The sequence below is a fragment of the Neophocaena asiaeorientalis genome, unplaced genomic scaffold, assembly GCF_003031525.2.
Source record: "Neophocaena asiaeorientalis asiaeorientalis breed wild unplaced genomic scaffold, Neophocaena_asiaeorientalis_V1.1 scaffold299, whole genome shotgun sequence".
NCBI classification, from domain to species: domain Eukaryota; kingdom Metazoa; phylum Chordata; class Mammalia; order Artiodactyla; family Phocoenidae; genus Neophocaena; species Neophocaena asiaeorientalis.
The window spans coordinates 2,905,423-2,921,833 of NW_020172626.1; the positions used below are offsets into that span (position 1 = coordinate 2,905,423).

At 39.3% G+C, this 16,411-nt stretch overlaps 1 protein-coding gene across 8 annotated transcripts in view; it reads right to left on the bottom strand.

The window, feature by feature from the left end:
* Window positions 1-16,411, bottom strand: part of EYA1 (EYA transcriptional coactivator and phosphatase 1) — a 151,099-nt gene that overhangs the window by 59,913 nt on the left and 74,775 nt on the right. For 5 of the 8 annotated variants that reach the window (XM_024739007.1, XM_024739002.1, XM_024739001.1 and 2 more), the window contains 2 exons: window positions 13,021-13,160; window positions 11,611-11,694 (listed from right to left, as the gene is read on the bottom strand). In XM_024739007.1, coding sequence (XP_024594775.1) covers window positions 11,611-11,694; window positions 13,021-13,160 — 224 coding nt within the window. Of the gene's footprint in view, window positions 1-11,610; window positions 11,695-13,020; window positions 13,188-16,411 lie in introns of all 8 variants that reach the window. The other 3 variants (XM_024739004.1, XM_024739003.1, XM_024739006.1) reach the window with 2 other exon arrangements.

Below are 16,411 nucleotides of genomic sequence, written 5' to 3' on the forward strand. Positions count from 1 at the left end.
ATTGTAGCTATTAGAGAACACTTGTCACGAGTAATACAGGAAGACTTGTTTCCTTCCTAATATTGTTATTCCTTTGGAGATTCTGTGGTTTCGCTCTTCGTGGATTTAGAGTGGCGTTAGCTTAGATCAGTTTTGCCCCAATGAAGGACTGCTGTTGAAGACTCATCCATTTCCTACCGACTGCCTCCTTTATTAATTTATAAGCTCCCTGAAGGTGGGAATTACGGCTAGGCACCTATTACATTGCTATGTATGTATTCAAGAAATTAAAAAGGACTGACATATATACACTATTATGTATAAAACAGACAACTAATGTACAACTGCTGTATAACAAATAAATTAAAAAAAAAAGAAATCATAAAGGACTGACATTCTGAATGACTCATTGGTATCAGACCAGGAGATAAATGGTGACTCAGGAAGGAGAGGGGTGCACAGCCAAGTGTGTCTTAGGTACTACAGCCTGTATAACATGGGTGGTTTTGCGTGTGCAACTTGGAACGGTGCTATTTGGTTGGTACGATTTTCTGAATTACTTAATGGATGTTTTCAGTGATCATTACTCACAAGGAAACTACTACAGGCCAGAAGGCTAAGGAACTGCGTACCATCTACTGCTTCTACTATGATAAATTCTTTGGATGGGGTCTTAAATTTTGGTTAGTCCTAACATGGAGACCACATGGCATTAGCGTGGACTCTTACCCAGATGTGTGGGGAGGAGCAGCGGTGGGTACTTTCTGACATGACTTGTGCTTTATTCCAGGGACCAAGATGAAGTTCATGCTGCTCAGATTATTTCGTTGGCCATTTACATTGAGAAATATCATAGTTACATCTGCATTGCTAATTCCAGTATTTGTACATGATATTTGATCTTAACTCTGTAAAACTGTTTGGAAGGATGGGAGGCACTCAGCCCTAATTCTCATTTCGTGGCTTCAATGGCAATTTAATCTACTTTTAATGGCAAACACGAGCACCCCCCATACCTACCACCCCTCGAACTGAGAGTGATTAAAAAATGCTTTTCTTGGGCTTCCCTGGTGGTGCAGTGGTTGAAAGTCCGCCTGCCGATGCATGGGACACGGGTTCGTGCCCCAGTCCGGGAAGATCCCACATGCCACGGAGCGGCTGGGCCCGTGAGCCATGGCCGCTGAGCCTGCGCGTCCGGAGCCTGTGCTCCGCAACGGGAGAGGCCACAGCAGTGAGAGGCCCGCGTACCGGGAGAAAAAAAAAAAAATGCTTTTCTTAACCCATTTTCATTACTTTCTCAAAATTCTATTTTTGGCTCAGAGCGTCCATGGCCCTTTGAGCCTCAAAATAGATAGTTTGAGGAACACCTGTTTATCTCTTCTTGGGTTTTTAGAATAGGATCCAGAATGTTATTCTGAGTACAAAAATAAAATACTTTGTCCTTTCTCTAGAAACCTTAAAGCTAACCATTCATCTAGCCATAAAAATATCTTTTTTTATATGACTATTTTAAAAGATACATCCCAAGATTTTTAGTTTTGGTTTAACAATGCTCCAATGCCAAATATTACATTAGATCTTGTGTAGTCCAAAAAGAATAAGTCACTTAAGTTTTACTGTTAAAACAACTAAAAATAGCACCAAATGTTAAAAAGAAAGCAATTTCTCTTTATTGCTTAGATATACCAGTAAAATATTAAAAGAAAAAATTGTTCGTATTGTTAATATAGCTCTGGTTCCTATTTCCACACCCTTGAAATTTTGCCCTTTTATTCCTTTTCTTTTACCATCTTAGTTTTCTACACTGAAAAGCAAAAAAATTTAACAGTGAAATAAACCAAGCAAAAGTATAAGGTAATATACATTTATCCAATTCAAATTATTTAAGCTGAGACCTTTAAGAAATATTTTAATACCTAAGTCATTGTTCTAATATTAGATAGCTGCAGCATTCCTAGTAATAGGAATTCTACAGTAATAGTAATATAGTATAGTAATATAGTAATATTACTGTAGTAATTCTACAGTAATAGTGACAGGGTTCTACAAAGTACCAGTGATGCTGGGGGTTTATTTTACTGAAAGCCAAAAAAATTAATTTTGCTTTTTAAGTTTTATCTATTACTATTTCCAATTTCCAAGTACCTTTTAAATACATGATAAATGTCTTTTGCATCTCTCCTATCTGAATACATACCCCACTACATCTATGTGATCAAACCTATACAGAATCCTGGCAATTGCTATTCTAATACTTTGGATCAAAAAGTAGAATCTATCATTAAAATGCTATTTAAAGAGTTTATCTTAGGCTAGAAAGACGTGCCAGAAGATGGTTCAACTATTTCAGAAAGTCTGACTAGTTCCCTGGGATGTGGTACTTACATTTTTAATTTGTGGACTAAAAGGTAAGGTTCTAAAAATTCTATCTGCTCTGATCCTATGTGGGCAGCTAAGCCTCCCCTGGGGAACAATTACTGGGATTGAAGTGGCCCAGTGAGATGTGATGCAAAGGATGTGAACAGGTTTTTGAGGATTTTTTGGTCAATGTGAAAATCTTGTAAAGTCTCCTCAAAGCAACAACAAATCTTGGCCAGTCTCAATCAAAGGAAAGAAAAAAAAAAAATACCCATTTTGGACCCCTTAAGCAACTCCTTATTTAGAATGCTAATGTTACAGCCACAGACAGGGCCCAAATGCCATTTAAAATAAATTCTCCCCATTCAGGATCTTTTGTTTTGGAGAAAAAGAAGCTGAAAAACAGGAATGGGCAGGCACTCTGAGTCCAGGAGTGGCTTATTTTCAAGGCCCCATGCTGGTTGCTCACAAGGGAAGGATTAAAGATAAGATGAGAAAATTAACTCCCTTCTTGGAGAGAAGGAAAAAAAAAAAAAAGCTAAAATGTTATTTCATTTAAAAATATTTCTAAAAGTGTTATGTAAATGATATGTACAACCTACGAGACCCAAAGATTCCACTGTTTTCTTTCCTTTCTCTAACCTGTCTAAAGTTATCTACCGTCAATGGTATATTAACTTTTTGCAATTTTATAAGGCCCTATCACTGAACAGCTGGTGTGAAATGCCAAGGTTTAGGAGTTGGGCATAGTTCTGATGCCAATTAAGAAATAATCTGGATTACCAGGAGAGAAGGTACACACATGAAACATAAATCACAGCTGAATTACTCACTGAATGATTTTAAAAAGAAAAAAGTCCAAACCTGTGGTAGGGCTAATCAGGTCATTTTTACTGATTAGATATGTGACACTCGACTGCTCTAATTTTCTCCTATTTAAGAGACTCTCTTTCAACATCATGAAAATAATACCCAAGTAGAGAATAAGGGTAAGAACTTCACCATTCCAAAGATGAATTGTGATTGTGGAGAAAACCCAATGAATCCCAAACATGGGACAGATGCCAAGACATGGTACAAAGAGGGAGGAAGGAGAAGAAAGCCAGAACAGATCCAGCCAAGTTGGGGCCCATGCAGTGCCAGCAAAAAGCCTACACGGCTAAATCCAATCAAAAGACATCTAGATTTCACTTGTAACAACTCTCCTATCTCTCTCTCCTTCCTAGTATTACAGCCATTCTCTTAGACCTTTATTATTTCCTGCGGGGAGGACTGTCATAATCTCTGCTATCACATCAATCTTCCAAATGGTACACGTCCATCATGTCGCTCTCCTGTTTCAATATCGTTCATGGCATCCCCATGCCCACATCACAAAATCCTGGCATTCAGGGCTCCTGGCACCCCCCTTTTGAGGGCGATGGGCCCATCAGAAGACTAGATGAAATTCCTGACGTTGTCAGTTAATAGATGTGCTTCCTTGGGCCAATCATTTAATCTTCTGAGCCACAGCCTCCTCATTAGAAAAAAAAGAAGGAACCAATTGGATATTTAATCAATGTGAGATGGCAGTGCAGACTGTAAAAGCTGAACAAAGGTGCAGTATTTTTATTACCATTTCAATACATATTCTGCTACTCATCTTCTGCAATTCCGATCCTCTATATATACTTAATAGATATCCAGCCACTTTGCCTCTCATTTCCCTAAACGGTTACACTCTCCTTCCACCTCTCCCAGTATGCTACCTGGAATGACAAAGTATTCACTATTGCTCACTCCCTCCTCTGAACCCCCCAAAGTAAGCAATAATAGCTCTTATTTACAAAGTGCCTATGAGTATTTTTCTAGGTGCTTTACATCGTTTTCCCAACAGCCCTGTGATTGCTCCCATTTTATAGATGGGAAGATTAAGACAGAACAAGTGAGACTTGCATTATCTCCAAGGGGCTTTTCCAGGCCTTAGAGCAAGGGAGGTCCAAAGCTGGTGGTGGCAGGCCAGTACGGTGGTTGGAAAGCTGTGATGATTCATGTTTGTTCACTGCGCTCCCTTTTACATGTATGAACACGAAAAATAGGCTTCATTCAATAAGGTAGCAGGAACATACATTTCAGTCTATGTTATAGCCAGTAAGGAGGAAGAGGCCGCCAGTTAAAGGGAAAGAAAACCACTGTCAGGATAAGGGCAAAAAAAAAGGGACGAAGGAGGCTCTTTCAGCTGGAAATCCCTTTGATAGTCAAAAACATTGTGTTTTGGTTCATTTTGAGAGTTTAGGTTCCATGTCAATTCACAGTATCCAAAGGTTATATTGGGAACCCTAATTTATTTCATCATTTTGATCTAACTTGGCATTGATACACAAAGAAGAGAAGAAAATCAGGGAACAATCCTTTGGGAGTAAGTGGCCTCTCAGCACACCTGTCACATAGCCCTAGGGCACTTCTCTGCTGGGATGACCAGAGCCACCACAAAGGCTTTGAAAGTGTGCTCTGGGTTTTACTCATTTGTCGAATACTTCTTAGCTGAGAACTGTGGCTGCCACTGCCACCCATCCACCAAAACCCATTCTCTGTTTCTTCCTGGGCACACAGCTAGGCTACATCTCCTGGTCTCCTTTGCACTTGGCCGAGGGAGCAGAGGTTACGTACCCTTCTAAGCCTGGCCCATAAAGCCTGCCACTCGTGCTCCCCCCTGCTTTTTCTCCCTGTGGGCTAGAAAGCTGATGACAAGGATCACAGAAGCCTCAGAAGCTACACGGTGAGACGGTACAACCACCATCTGCAGTGCCAAAGCCTGCCTAAACCAAGCACCCTGGGAGATCCACTCAAGACCATTCAGTAGGAAACATCAATTTCTGTTGTGTTTGAGCCATGAGATTTGGGGCCTACTTGTTACCACCATTTTGCCGACCCTGACAAACTCATGTGCTAGCTTGTGCTTCACTGGGGCCCCAGATGCAGACACACAATGCCTGCATTGAGTTTACTGTCTAGTGAGCCACACTGTGGCCGTCACTGAATTGTCCTGATGTCCTGAAGGCAGGAGTAATATTAACTAACACAAAGTTCAGCGCATGATCTAGAGCAAGGGCAGGCAAACCTTTTCTCTAAAGGGACAGACAAAAAATATTTTAGAATTTGCAGGCCATATACGGTTTCTGAGACAAATTCTTCATCTCTCTCTCTCTCTTTTTTTTTTTTTATATATATAACCCTTTAAAAATTCAAACAACATTCTTAGCTTGGAAGCTCTACAAAAACAGGCCACGAACCAGATTTGGCCTGTGAGATGTGATCTGTCAATCCCTGGTCTAGATTTTCAAAATCCAGTGGAAGGGTCATATTTCATGACATGTAAAAATTACATGAAATTCAAACTTGGGAACTATAAGTAAAGTTTTATTGACATTTATTCAGTTACATATTATCTGTGGCTGTTTTTGCACTACCAGGGCAGAGCTGAATAGTTATGACAGGATATGGCCCACAGAGCCTGAAATATTTATTATCTGACCCTTTATCAAAAAAGTTTATGAAACCCTGGTCTGGAGGTTCCAAAAGAGAGATCATCCTGTTTGAGTAACTAGATCCTCTATAGCCCAAGGAGGACACTGGATGTCCGGCTGCTTGGGTGCCCTGCTAAGAATTTGACATCTCTAGCCACCAAGGAAGGTGGCTCAACAGAGTTGGGAGTTTTAGGGAGTTCTTACCCTAAAACAGGGTAAGAACAGCTATCGTTACTGGCTACCTAGAGTGTTCTGATGAAACGGGTTAGATAAGCTGCTGTCAAATTTTTCTTTCGTCAACGTGCTGAATGACCACAGCAACACTAGGGAGTTGTGAATGACCTCACTAGGGAGGTTCAGTTGATCTAAATTCACTATGACAACGGGGACCTTCCTAGAAGCCTGGTACGTTAGAAAACAAATGCTTAGACAGCAGATACAAGATCAATCAGTGACATATGCTGTTTTTATTACTGGATTATTGCTATTAATAAGGCCCTTCAAATTCATGACACGATTTACATCTTTTTTTTTCCCCTCCAGCCTTATTGTGAAATCATTGGCACTTAAAGCGATCTTAAAGCAATCATAAGTAGTCAGATTTATGGATATGGAAACTAAGGCTCAGCATGTATAAACAATTTGCCCAAGGTCAATGAACTGAACATCAGAGCTTAGATCCGAGTCTAGCTCTATCTGAATCCAAATCTGATGCTCTTTCTATTACAACATAAGGCCTATCACATATTGGTACTTCAAAAATTTAAAGACACTACCATAATTTACTCACTAGCTATGCCAGGTTCAAGGAGTTTTTTGTTTTGTTTTGTTTGACAGCCAAGGTTCAACTACATTAAAATACAACTAATACATATTTTATGCCAGACATGATGCTAAGTGTTTTTCACATTTGGTCTCTACCTCTTCAGTTTCCTCATCTGTAAATGGGTTTGGCAATAGCAGTTTCAGAGCACTAAAGTTGAGTTAAATGAGTCCTGGGCACACAGGAGATTCTTAATAAGTAGGGCCTACAATTAAAAATGCTAAACTTTATGCTGTCCTAAGTGTTCACACATTTCGGTTTTTGTATAAAATGAGGAGTGACGCTCAAGACTTTGAAGATCTATTCGAGCCCCAAAGATGTTAAAGCAAAAATAAAAAGAAAGTATTAAAACAATCAAGATACTGGGTATCTTGGGAAGTCCTCCCACAAAAAGGGAATAATGCTTGGGACATCAGCACAATACTTATTTTAAATACAAATCTGGGGTCTGTGCTTTGATATCAACAACTAGATTATTACATCATCTATTTTAAAGAGAAAATTCAACAAAAAATATCAAGAGTAGTTTTCTTCAGTAAAATAGGGGAATTTGAATTTAGTTTGAAAGCAACTTAAAAAGAAGCATTAAACAAAAAAAAGCTAGGATATTATTAATGACAACCTAATTTACAGTAACACCCATGGACTTCATTTCCCTAATATGCTCTTTCTTTTCTCTTCCCTAAAATCTGAACTGTAGCTAGCACCCTCTTTTTGCTCCCATCACCTTTGTTATAAAACAACACTTCCTTATAACACCCAGGAGGACTGCTTCCCACAGCTAGGATTACATGGAAGGTGGGACATTCTCAGACTTTTTTGGGGTACATATTGCTGTAACATGCCCTAATTTTGCATTATATCAACCAGATCCTGTATCCCCTTACTGAATAGCCTACTCATCCAGGAGCCCAAGCTACCGTGACTAAGCTACTTCTCAAGTATCTGGTTCCCATAGAGACTGGACAGCGATCACATTGTCAGGTATTCAATGCTTTATATGCCTGAAGAGTAAGGCACAGACACATGCTCCCTTGACAAAGCCCAGTAACATCCCCGAACCTGTGCTCCAAGAAAGGCGACCCGCCCCTGAACTGCTTTAAGATTTCTCTCCTGTGCCCCGAGCAAACAAGAGGGATGAGAGTTCTTGTTCTTATTTTTTTTTTAATTTTATTTATTTTTTTATACAGCAGGTTCTTATTAGTTACCCATTTTATACGTATTAGTGTATATATGTCAATCCTAATCTCCCAATTCATCACACCACCACCCGCCTCCCCACCACTTTCCCCCCTTGGTGTCCATACGTTTGCTCTGTACATCTGTGTCTCAATTTCTGCCCTGCAAACCGGTTCATCTGTACCATTTTTCTAGGGGGATGCAAGTTCTGATCAGCTTGGTTATTATTGTTGTTTGGAAGAATCCTTGTTGAGCCACGGTTTTATAAGACGTGATTATCAGATCTGAGAGCAGTTCTGCCAGACTCTAAAGTTCTCTAATAAAGAGAACATGGAGCAAGCTTTCTTGCATGCCTCAGGCTACAGTTCAACATCCTCAGCAATAGCATCTTCAAAAGTCAGGAAGGGGCGTGTCCCAGCAATGAGACCACAGGCTGACCAAGAGTGCCCAGCTCAAAGAAGGTGTTTAGGAAGAAAGCAAGCTAATAGTGTCTGAGGACCTTCTGATCCTGAGCTGTGCACTGTTGACTAAATCTGACATCTCCTGCCCCGACCACTCCCCCATGCCCCAGGCTCACCTTCCAAGTATCTCCTTGCCTAGTCCAAGTGGATGTCTGATGGGCATTTCAAACCAGTATAACACTGAACTCTCCATTTTCCCTCCAAATTAGTCCTTCCCCATCTCAACAAATTTATGACTATCCTCCCAGTTGCTCAGGACAAAACCCTGAGCCTATTACTTATTGCCCACCAGCACAGTCCAATTAAATCCTAATTCTCTATCTGCAATTGTAATAGGGAAGAACCTTTTGTATTCCACTACAAGCTCATCACTAAAGGGATGTCACCTATAAGCTTAAATTATACATAATGGCCCATCTCTGGGAACCCTGCCTCCCAGGTAATGAGTATTAAGCTAAAATACCTTGGTTTAGCTCACAGGGAACATCCTGTGCGGGCCCACCTGTGAATGACTGCAGGGAGGAAGGAATGAACACACCCCTTCCAGAGGCTGCTGGGAACCAGTAAATGTTTGACTTTACTCCCTCTCCTTTCAGTATAAAAGAAGACTGAATTCTAACCCAGGCAAGATGTTTCTTTGGGACACGAGTCCACCATCTTCTCGGTTTGCTGGCTTTCTGAATAAAGTCGTTATTCCTTGCCCCAACAACTTGTCTCTCGATTATTGGCCTGTCGTGCAGTCAGGAGTACCAGCTTAGACTCAGTGACACAATAGAATCCATCATCCAATCAGCTTCTCCATCTGTGCTAATGCATCAGATCACCCCCTGAAACCTCCTCTCTGTTCCCCCCCCTCTCCCCGTACCATTAATTCTCCACACAACCAAGGTAGTCTAAAAATCTAAATCAGACCTTGTCACGTCCCCGTTCGAAGTCTTCCAAGGATTTCCTACGGCGCGTGCAATGAGATTAACCCTGCTGACCATGGTTGAGAGGCACTTTGTACCTGCCCTCATCCCAGCCCACACCTCTCTTGACTCTGCATCTCCAACACTAAGCTAGGCAACACCGGCCTCTTTGTCTCTCAAACAACAAACCCTTTCCTGCCTCTGTGCTTGCTGTTTCCTCTGCTTAGAACACTCTTTCTCCTGATAGGTACATTCTCAACTGGACCCTTCAGGTCACTTTGACCTCAGGCTCAAAGGGTCATGCTCAGGAAGATTTTCCCCAACCAGGCTTTCTGAAGTTGCTCTCTTCCCAACCCCCATCAACTTATAAACAAAGGGTAAGCTTACATTTAAACATCTCAAATCATCCATAGTTGAAAGAATATATACATTTGGCTTTGGGAAATTACAGAAGGTAAAACTTTTTATCACATGCCCTAGTATGAGAAAACTAAACATACAAACAAAATACTACCGGTTGAAGTCTCAAAATACTAATGCTTGACACTTGTAAAAATAAAATTCATGATATTTGTAATGTTTGGTTTAGATCTTGTCAAGAATCCGAATGAAAAATTCTAAGCTGCCAGTGGCTTCTAGGTTAGGTGTGAACTCCATGTGTAAACCAATAATTTATGGCCAGAGATTTACACGAGGTCGTGCGGTCATGGGATGTTCACCACCTCTCTCTAAACTGACCCCTTTCAATGGCTAACAGCACACTGATCAAGACAACTCTCTTTACATCAATTTGGCCTCTAGTGACAAAGCTTTTAAAGACTTGAGACTTTCTGGGTGGTTTTCAAATGTTGGTTTCCTAAGTGCATGCCCTTTTCAACACTCTTCCATGAGTTCCAGGAGCCAGCTCTCTTCCTTAGGAGTTAGTTGTAGGGAGATTAAAATTGTTCTGTTAAGATGATCTTCAAGACTCTTCATATTCATTGCACTTTGATATTTCAGGCTTTTAAAGTAGTAGTTTTTGTAGAAATGGGGATAGTAATAGTATTGATAGAAGAAATAATATAAAAAAATCACAACTAATATTTATTGAATCCTTATTATGTGCTAGTCACAAATAGAGACTTATTTTGAATGACTGATTCTATGACCTTATTTTTTTATAATCTGTGTTTTTGTTAATTGTCTTCTCATAGAAAATTTGTTTAATAAGATGGGACATATTGTGTTTTACATATATCTTATTTCTGACAGACATTCAAATGGTGGAATATTCTTGCTTTTATAAATGTGCATTTTTCCAACCCTTTTTTGGATTAGGTGTAGCTTTAGGGTTAAAAGAAGGAAGATTGCATTGTGAAGCTCACTGATCATTTCTCTACTTTCACCTTCAGACACCTACATATCAGGCACTCAATATGTATTTATTGAAATAACTATTTATTGAAAGAATGAATACCTGCATAAAATCTGTAAAGACAGCATGACCATTTTACATGTATCAATTTTAACATTTAACTGTGATACAAATCTGGAGTCACCAAGACACAAGAATTCACTTCCTAAGGCTTCAAAAAGATTTAATCTTTAAATCTTTCTTTAAAGATTAAAAAGATGAAAAATATCATATTCACAGGATATTTCAGAAATTACTTAAACGCACTTTAAATAACATGATTTTTGCATGGGAAAGGTTTATGGAACCACCAGGCAATCAGAAAGGATTTCCAAGGTTTTGAGAAACCCAAATGCAGAGCATTGAAATTGAAGTTGTACTCATGGAAGGTGATCTATAACATTATTCTGTACCTATACCACCAAGATAAATATTGTAACGACTCAGAATTGGACGTATTGGTCCTTTGTCATTCAGAGGCCCAATTTTACAAACCATTCACGTAAATTTAGCTCCATAGCAAAGGGACTAACAAAGACATTCATAACACGTGCTTTGAAAATAAAATACTAACGCTGGTAATCACAGAAGACAATATCAAGCACAATATTTGCTCCATTGAATATGTTGGGAATAAAGAGACTAAAAGGATGTGACAAAAAAATACAACGCAAAATACCTTTCTATATCATCTATATATTTTACTATTTCATCCTAGAATAGCATCCAATCACCTGTATTCATTGGGGTCTGAAATAAGAATGAATGTAATTGCATAAAGTTTATCTCATTTTTAAGAGCCTAAAAAGAACTCCTTCTGTTCATATTTATATGTCCTTGTCTTACATATATATTTGACTATTTCAATAAATCAAGTTATCTTCCTTTTTATATTTTAAATGTATTATTTAAAGTTTAGCCACATTCCCATTTGGATAAAAAAACTCAATTCTAGGAATACTTACTCTAAAGAAATTAAAAACTGATGCCTCGTGGTACTCACCCTCCCGTATCTGTTGGCGTAGGACCCAGTGAGCAAGGAGTGGAAAACGATGATTGTCTCGTCCAAGTCCCAGATGAACACCCTCTACAAAGGAAGAACCAATCACTGTGTCTTTCTCTCGGTTGAGAAACCTGCTATTCAGCTAACTTCAACATGAAAAGATAGTCTTTAGATGGGAGACAAATGAAAAATGTGAATTTACTATTTTTTTTAAACACAGCTGTTCCAAAGGGTATCTCCTAGCTTTCCTCAGATATAACCTCAAATGAGGTGCAAGAGGATAAATACACTAGCAATACTGACATAAATACAGGAAAAAAGACTATCGGTCCTTCCTACTTCTGTAGTTTTCTTAGTCATAGTTCTAAAGAAATGAAACATAAGCTAAAATGAGTTTGTTTATAACTTCTAAGACAGAGAGCCGCAATCAATGAAAAATCACTCAATTGATCTTTTCCTTATCTCTGCTCTCTGTTCATTAAGAAGTGTTAAAATAACTAATCTTGTGTTTTATTCTTATCATGCCAAGTATTTAAAAATTGCACATAAGAACTGAAACTACATCATCTATTCACCTTAGGTTATCTGCTACGATGTTATCAAATGGATGATATATTGTTCCTGCCCAATTTTCTTCACATTTCAGAGTTAACAACTTAAGCAGACGCAACACACATGCTCCTGACACACTCTTGGGGTATTTGGAATCGAATTATTGAAGGAACTCATTTCAAAAAGGTCTTTGAGATACCACAAAAGGCCTCCCAAGCCTGCTTTTCTTCTTCTTACCAATCCCACTTACACCAGTACATATTCATACACACGAGTTCTGCTGGAAATTTTCCATCTTTTCAGCCAAAAGAATCATGTTTTCTACCATCAGTTTCACTTGGGCAATAAAAAGAAACTTAATTCCAGTGGATTCAAGGCTATGAAATCTATCATCCTTTAAAGTTTTATTTAATCCCTCCTGCTTTGAACTCCACCAAAATATGTCTCGTAAGGTGATAACCACTTCTGTTTAGAATATCCTGGGTTTTCCTTTCTCAATATACATAGCATGTCTTTAATTTCCGAGTGGATTTTATTAAGCATTTTTCGTACAACACTTAATTTAAATGGCAATGACAGCAGTACAAGAGAATTTTGTCAAAGCAGGATTATATAATTTATGATGTTTCACTAAAGAGAAAAAAAATGCTTTACTACATAGTTAAAGTGGAAGAGAAAACAGAAATAAATAACTGTTCTATCTTCAATATGGAAAAAAAAACTGGCTTACTTATAGTTAATATGGAACAGAATGCAGTAACAAAGGCATTTGGACACCTTGCTCACAGCAGGTATACAGAATCACCAGTTAGCTACTAAAACACCTTGCTATTTACTCGGGCCTTGCCAATGACATACCTCAAGATCAGAATCTGGCGGAGGAGAAGGATTATTGTTTCTTCGGCCCCGTCCACGTGACTTCCCATCTGAACCTCGACGCAATCGATCAGAATCTGAATCTTTAATGGGTGTTGACGGGCTGTGGATTGTACTGTACTCTGTGGAAATACAGCAAGGACTTTCATCTCTTGTTCTATCACCACGGTGCCAAGATTATCCTTGTTTTAATCCATAGGGAAGTTGGAAAAGTAAAGCACATTTCATTCTGCTCAAATTCTACATTATCTTTTACAGACATCAGTAAATAATTTAAGAGATAGTTGATGCTAGACTTGTTTGGAAAGAACGTGTGACTAGAAATAATTAAAAATTAATGGAAGGTGGGAGACAACAGGTTGTACCAAGTGGGGGAGATTTTCTTTGTGGTTCTCTGTGGTGAGACAACGTACCCCCATCTCCAGGTCCACTTGCTTCTCTCTCATCCCACAAATAGCTCCTGGCCATACTGAGAGGTCCACACAATTGCCTTACCAGCCATGCTCCTGCCTACAGAAAGGTTTCTGGTTCATGGAACAAAATGAAAAGAAAAACCCCTGGGCCAGGGAAAATGGAATCAGATGGATTTTTCTTTGAAAATTTAAAATTCTCCATTTTCTCCCTCATTTTATGTGAGAACAAGGGAGCGGCAAGATGAGGAGAGCTCATGTACGAGCAATGCTATACTCTGTAAGGCATTCATCACAGGCTCTTCCTGTGTCTTCATCTCTTTGAACCGAATATCCCAAACCAGGCAGCACATTAAAAGTACTCATCTGGGAAACTCAGAAAAACCACAGAAATAATCATAGAGAAACCACAAAATTAAAAACAACCCCCAACCAGCTCAGAGGAAGAGCTGGGCAGTGGTTGTGGAGTCGGGAAGAGACTCTTATCCTGTTTCCGGAATAAACAAAAAACCCTCTACTCTTAGCCCTAGGTATGTTCTTTTCATAGTCCTACCAGTTCACCCATCAGACAGTCTCTACCTGCCCAAACTCCAGATGTGCCGGTGTGCTGGCTCTCCCCCAACCTCTTTGCCAGATCACTTTACTAGATATGGGTTGGAATCCTTCAGTCTAATAAGAGGAATGATTATTCTCACGAAGACGCTGATGTGACATTTCACCAAACAGAGAACTGTGGAGAACAGCTAAAGACGTGGTAGCCTTTATTAATGTACTATCAGCCTTGACTCTACCAACAAGGCCTTCCATGGGTCAAACTGTGTGATCTCAGTATTACCTCCAAGTTGAAGTGCTTCTCCAAAGCCTTATGAGTCAGGGTAGATAGGAATGGACTCTGACAGAGTAAATACTGTTTCTAAATCACATGAAACAGCCCTATGTCTCTTGTTTAACCTGAAAACCTAACTGATTCCTATCACTTTTAGATGTAGCTTTTGCATGTCCTCTGGCATAGCAAACAAGATGGCAAACTTCCTCATATAAACTGGATATGTGATCCTTGAACCTAGAAACCACCATGATGACTTACAAGGCTCTTGGTTAATTACGGCCAGAAAATTCAAAACAACTCCACTCAATGCTCAATTTGTGTTAATCGGGATGATTAACGTAAACTCTGAGCTGACTCATCTCATAGAGCTGCTAGAATACAGTGCCCCCTGGTGAACGATAAGCATTCTCTAAATCTATATTAGATCCTTGCAGAGGTAGATGTTTGTGGCATCTTCTCAAGGTGTTCCAAACCAAGCATCTCTCTTCCATGTTTTATAGAGAATCAGGAAGTCCAAATGAATTTATTTTTTATGGAGTTCATTAGATTCAAAGTTGTGTTTTAAAGAAAAAGTCTTGACTTCTTTTTTCTTTAAATATTCTGTGATCTACATCTCCATACAGAATCTTTATAGCCACCACCCTATACAGAACACACACCAATCTCTTTTAACAGTTTCAAAACAGAGCTGGACTTCAAGTACTTGTCTGGAAAGTCTATCTTGAATGGTGCTGAGCTCTCCAGCTCTGGAAGTTCATATCTGAGAAGAAGCTAAAGACACCAAGCAATGTGTCTTATCGCATTAACTTATCACCTCAACTTCCAGATAGTTTAGAGATAATTTTGTCCTCAAAGTCGTTTATCTTACCTAAGTTTTCTAAGCCTAGATTTCCTCCAGTTGATTGCCTATTCCTTTATTTCTTGGTGTTTACTTCTTTATCCCTTTTTTAAAAACTCAATTAAATCTTTAAAAATACATTCCTTCTCAATTTGTTTGGAAATAGAAAAGCTATAATGAAATCGATTACTTACTTTTGTAAACCTCCCCCCAAAGAAAACAAATTCAATGATCAAAGTCTACGAGAAGACTTAAATCATGCTATGTAGTTTTTCCAGGTGAAGAAAAGAAGCCCTAAAAGATGGACAATCTGACAACTTATTAGAAGGAATATGAAATTTGAATAATGCAAGCTAGTTTTTTTCAAAAACTCCTCCTCTTTGTTTTACGAGGTAGAATTAAATGCTTCTACTCTCCTAACCAGCTTTCCCGTCTCTTAGCTCTCCTTCCTCCTACAAGTACAAAACAACAAATAATTTAATCTTCTAATCCACTAACATCTCATGTTTCATTAAAATCCTCTCTAAATTGTTCAACTTTACCCCCACTGAGATAATGGATGTGAAAACACTCAGAAGAGCATTCATTTCATTTAACAAACACTGACTGAACATTCACACTATTCCAGGCACCGTACTAGGAGCCTGAAGTATAATGATGTATACCAAACAGATATGGTTCCTGCCTTCTTGGAGTTTAACATTCAGAGGAAGGCACTGATTCATGAATAAAAATGAGAGATCACAAAACAACTTGGAAAAGGTTATGAAACGGGAAAAGCAGAATGCTAGGTGACCACAGAGGAAGTGCATGTAGCTCAGATTTGCAGGGTCACAGAAGGTTCCTCACGATGGAAGACAAACATGCCAATAAAAAGGGTATACAAATGTGCTCCAAGTAGTCACATTAGCACGTGCGAAGGTGCAGAAAGAGAGAGCATGTTGCAGAACTGAAAAACCATCAATGTGACCTGACTCTATAGAGATAGAGTACACAGATAAGGCTGGAGTGGCAGGCAAAGAATTCAACAAGGGGCTGATGTCATCAAATTTACATTTTTAGATGGAGGACTCTAGCTCCTGTGTAGCAAGGGTCCTGGAGACAAATGAAGACTGAGAAAGGGAGACCAGTCGGGAAGATAACTCAGTCATCCAGGTGATGCATATGCTGGTGGCCCAGATGCAGGCAGTGGGGATAAGGAAGAGTTACAGGTTCAAAGAGTCATTTGGGGGCTTCCCTGGTGGCGCAGTGGTTGAGGGTCCGCCTGCCGATGCAGGGGACACGGGTTCGTGCCCC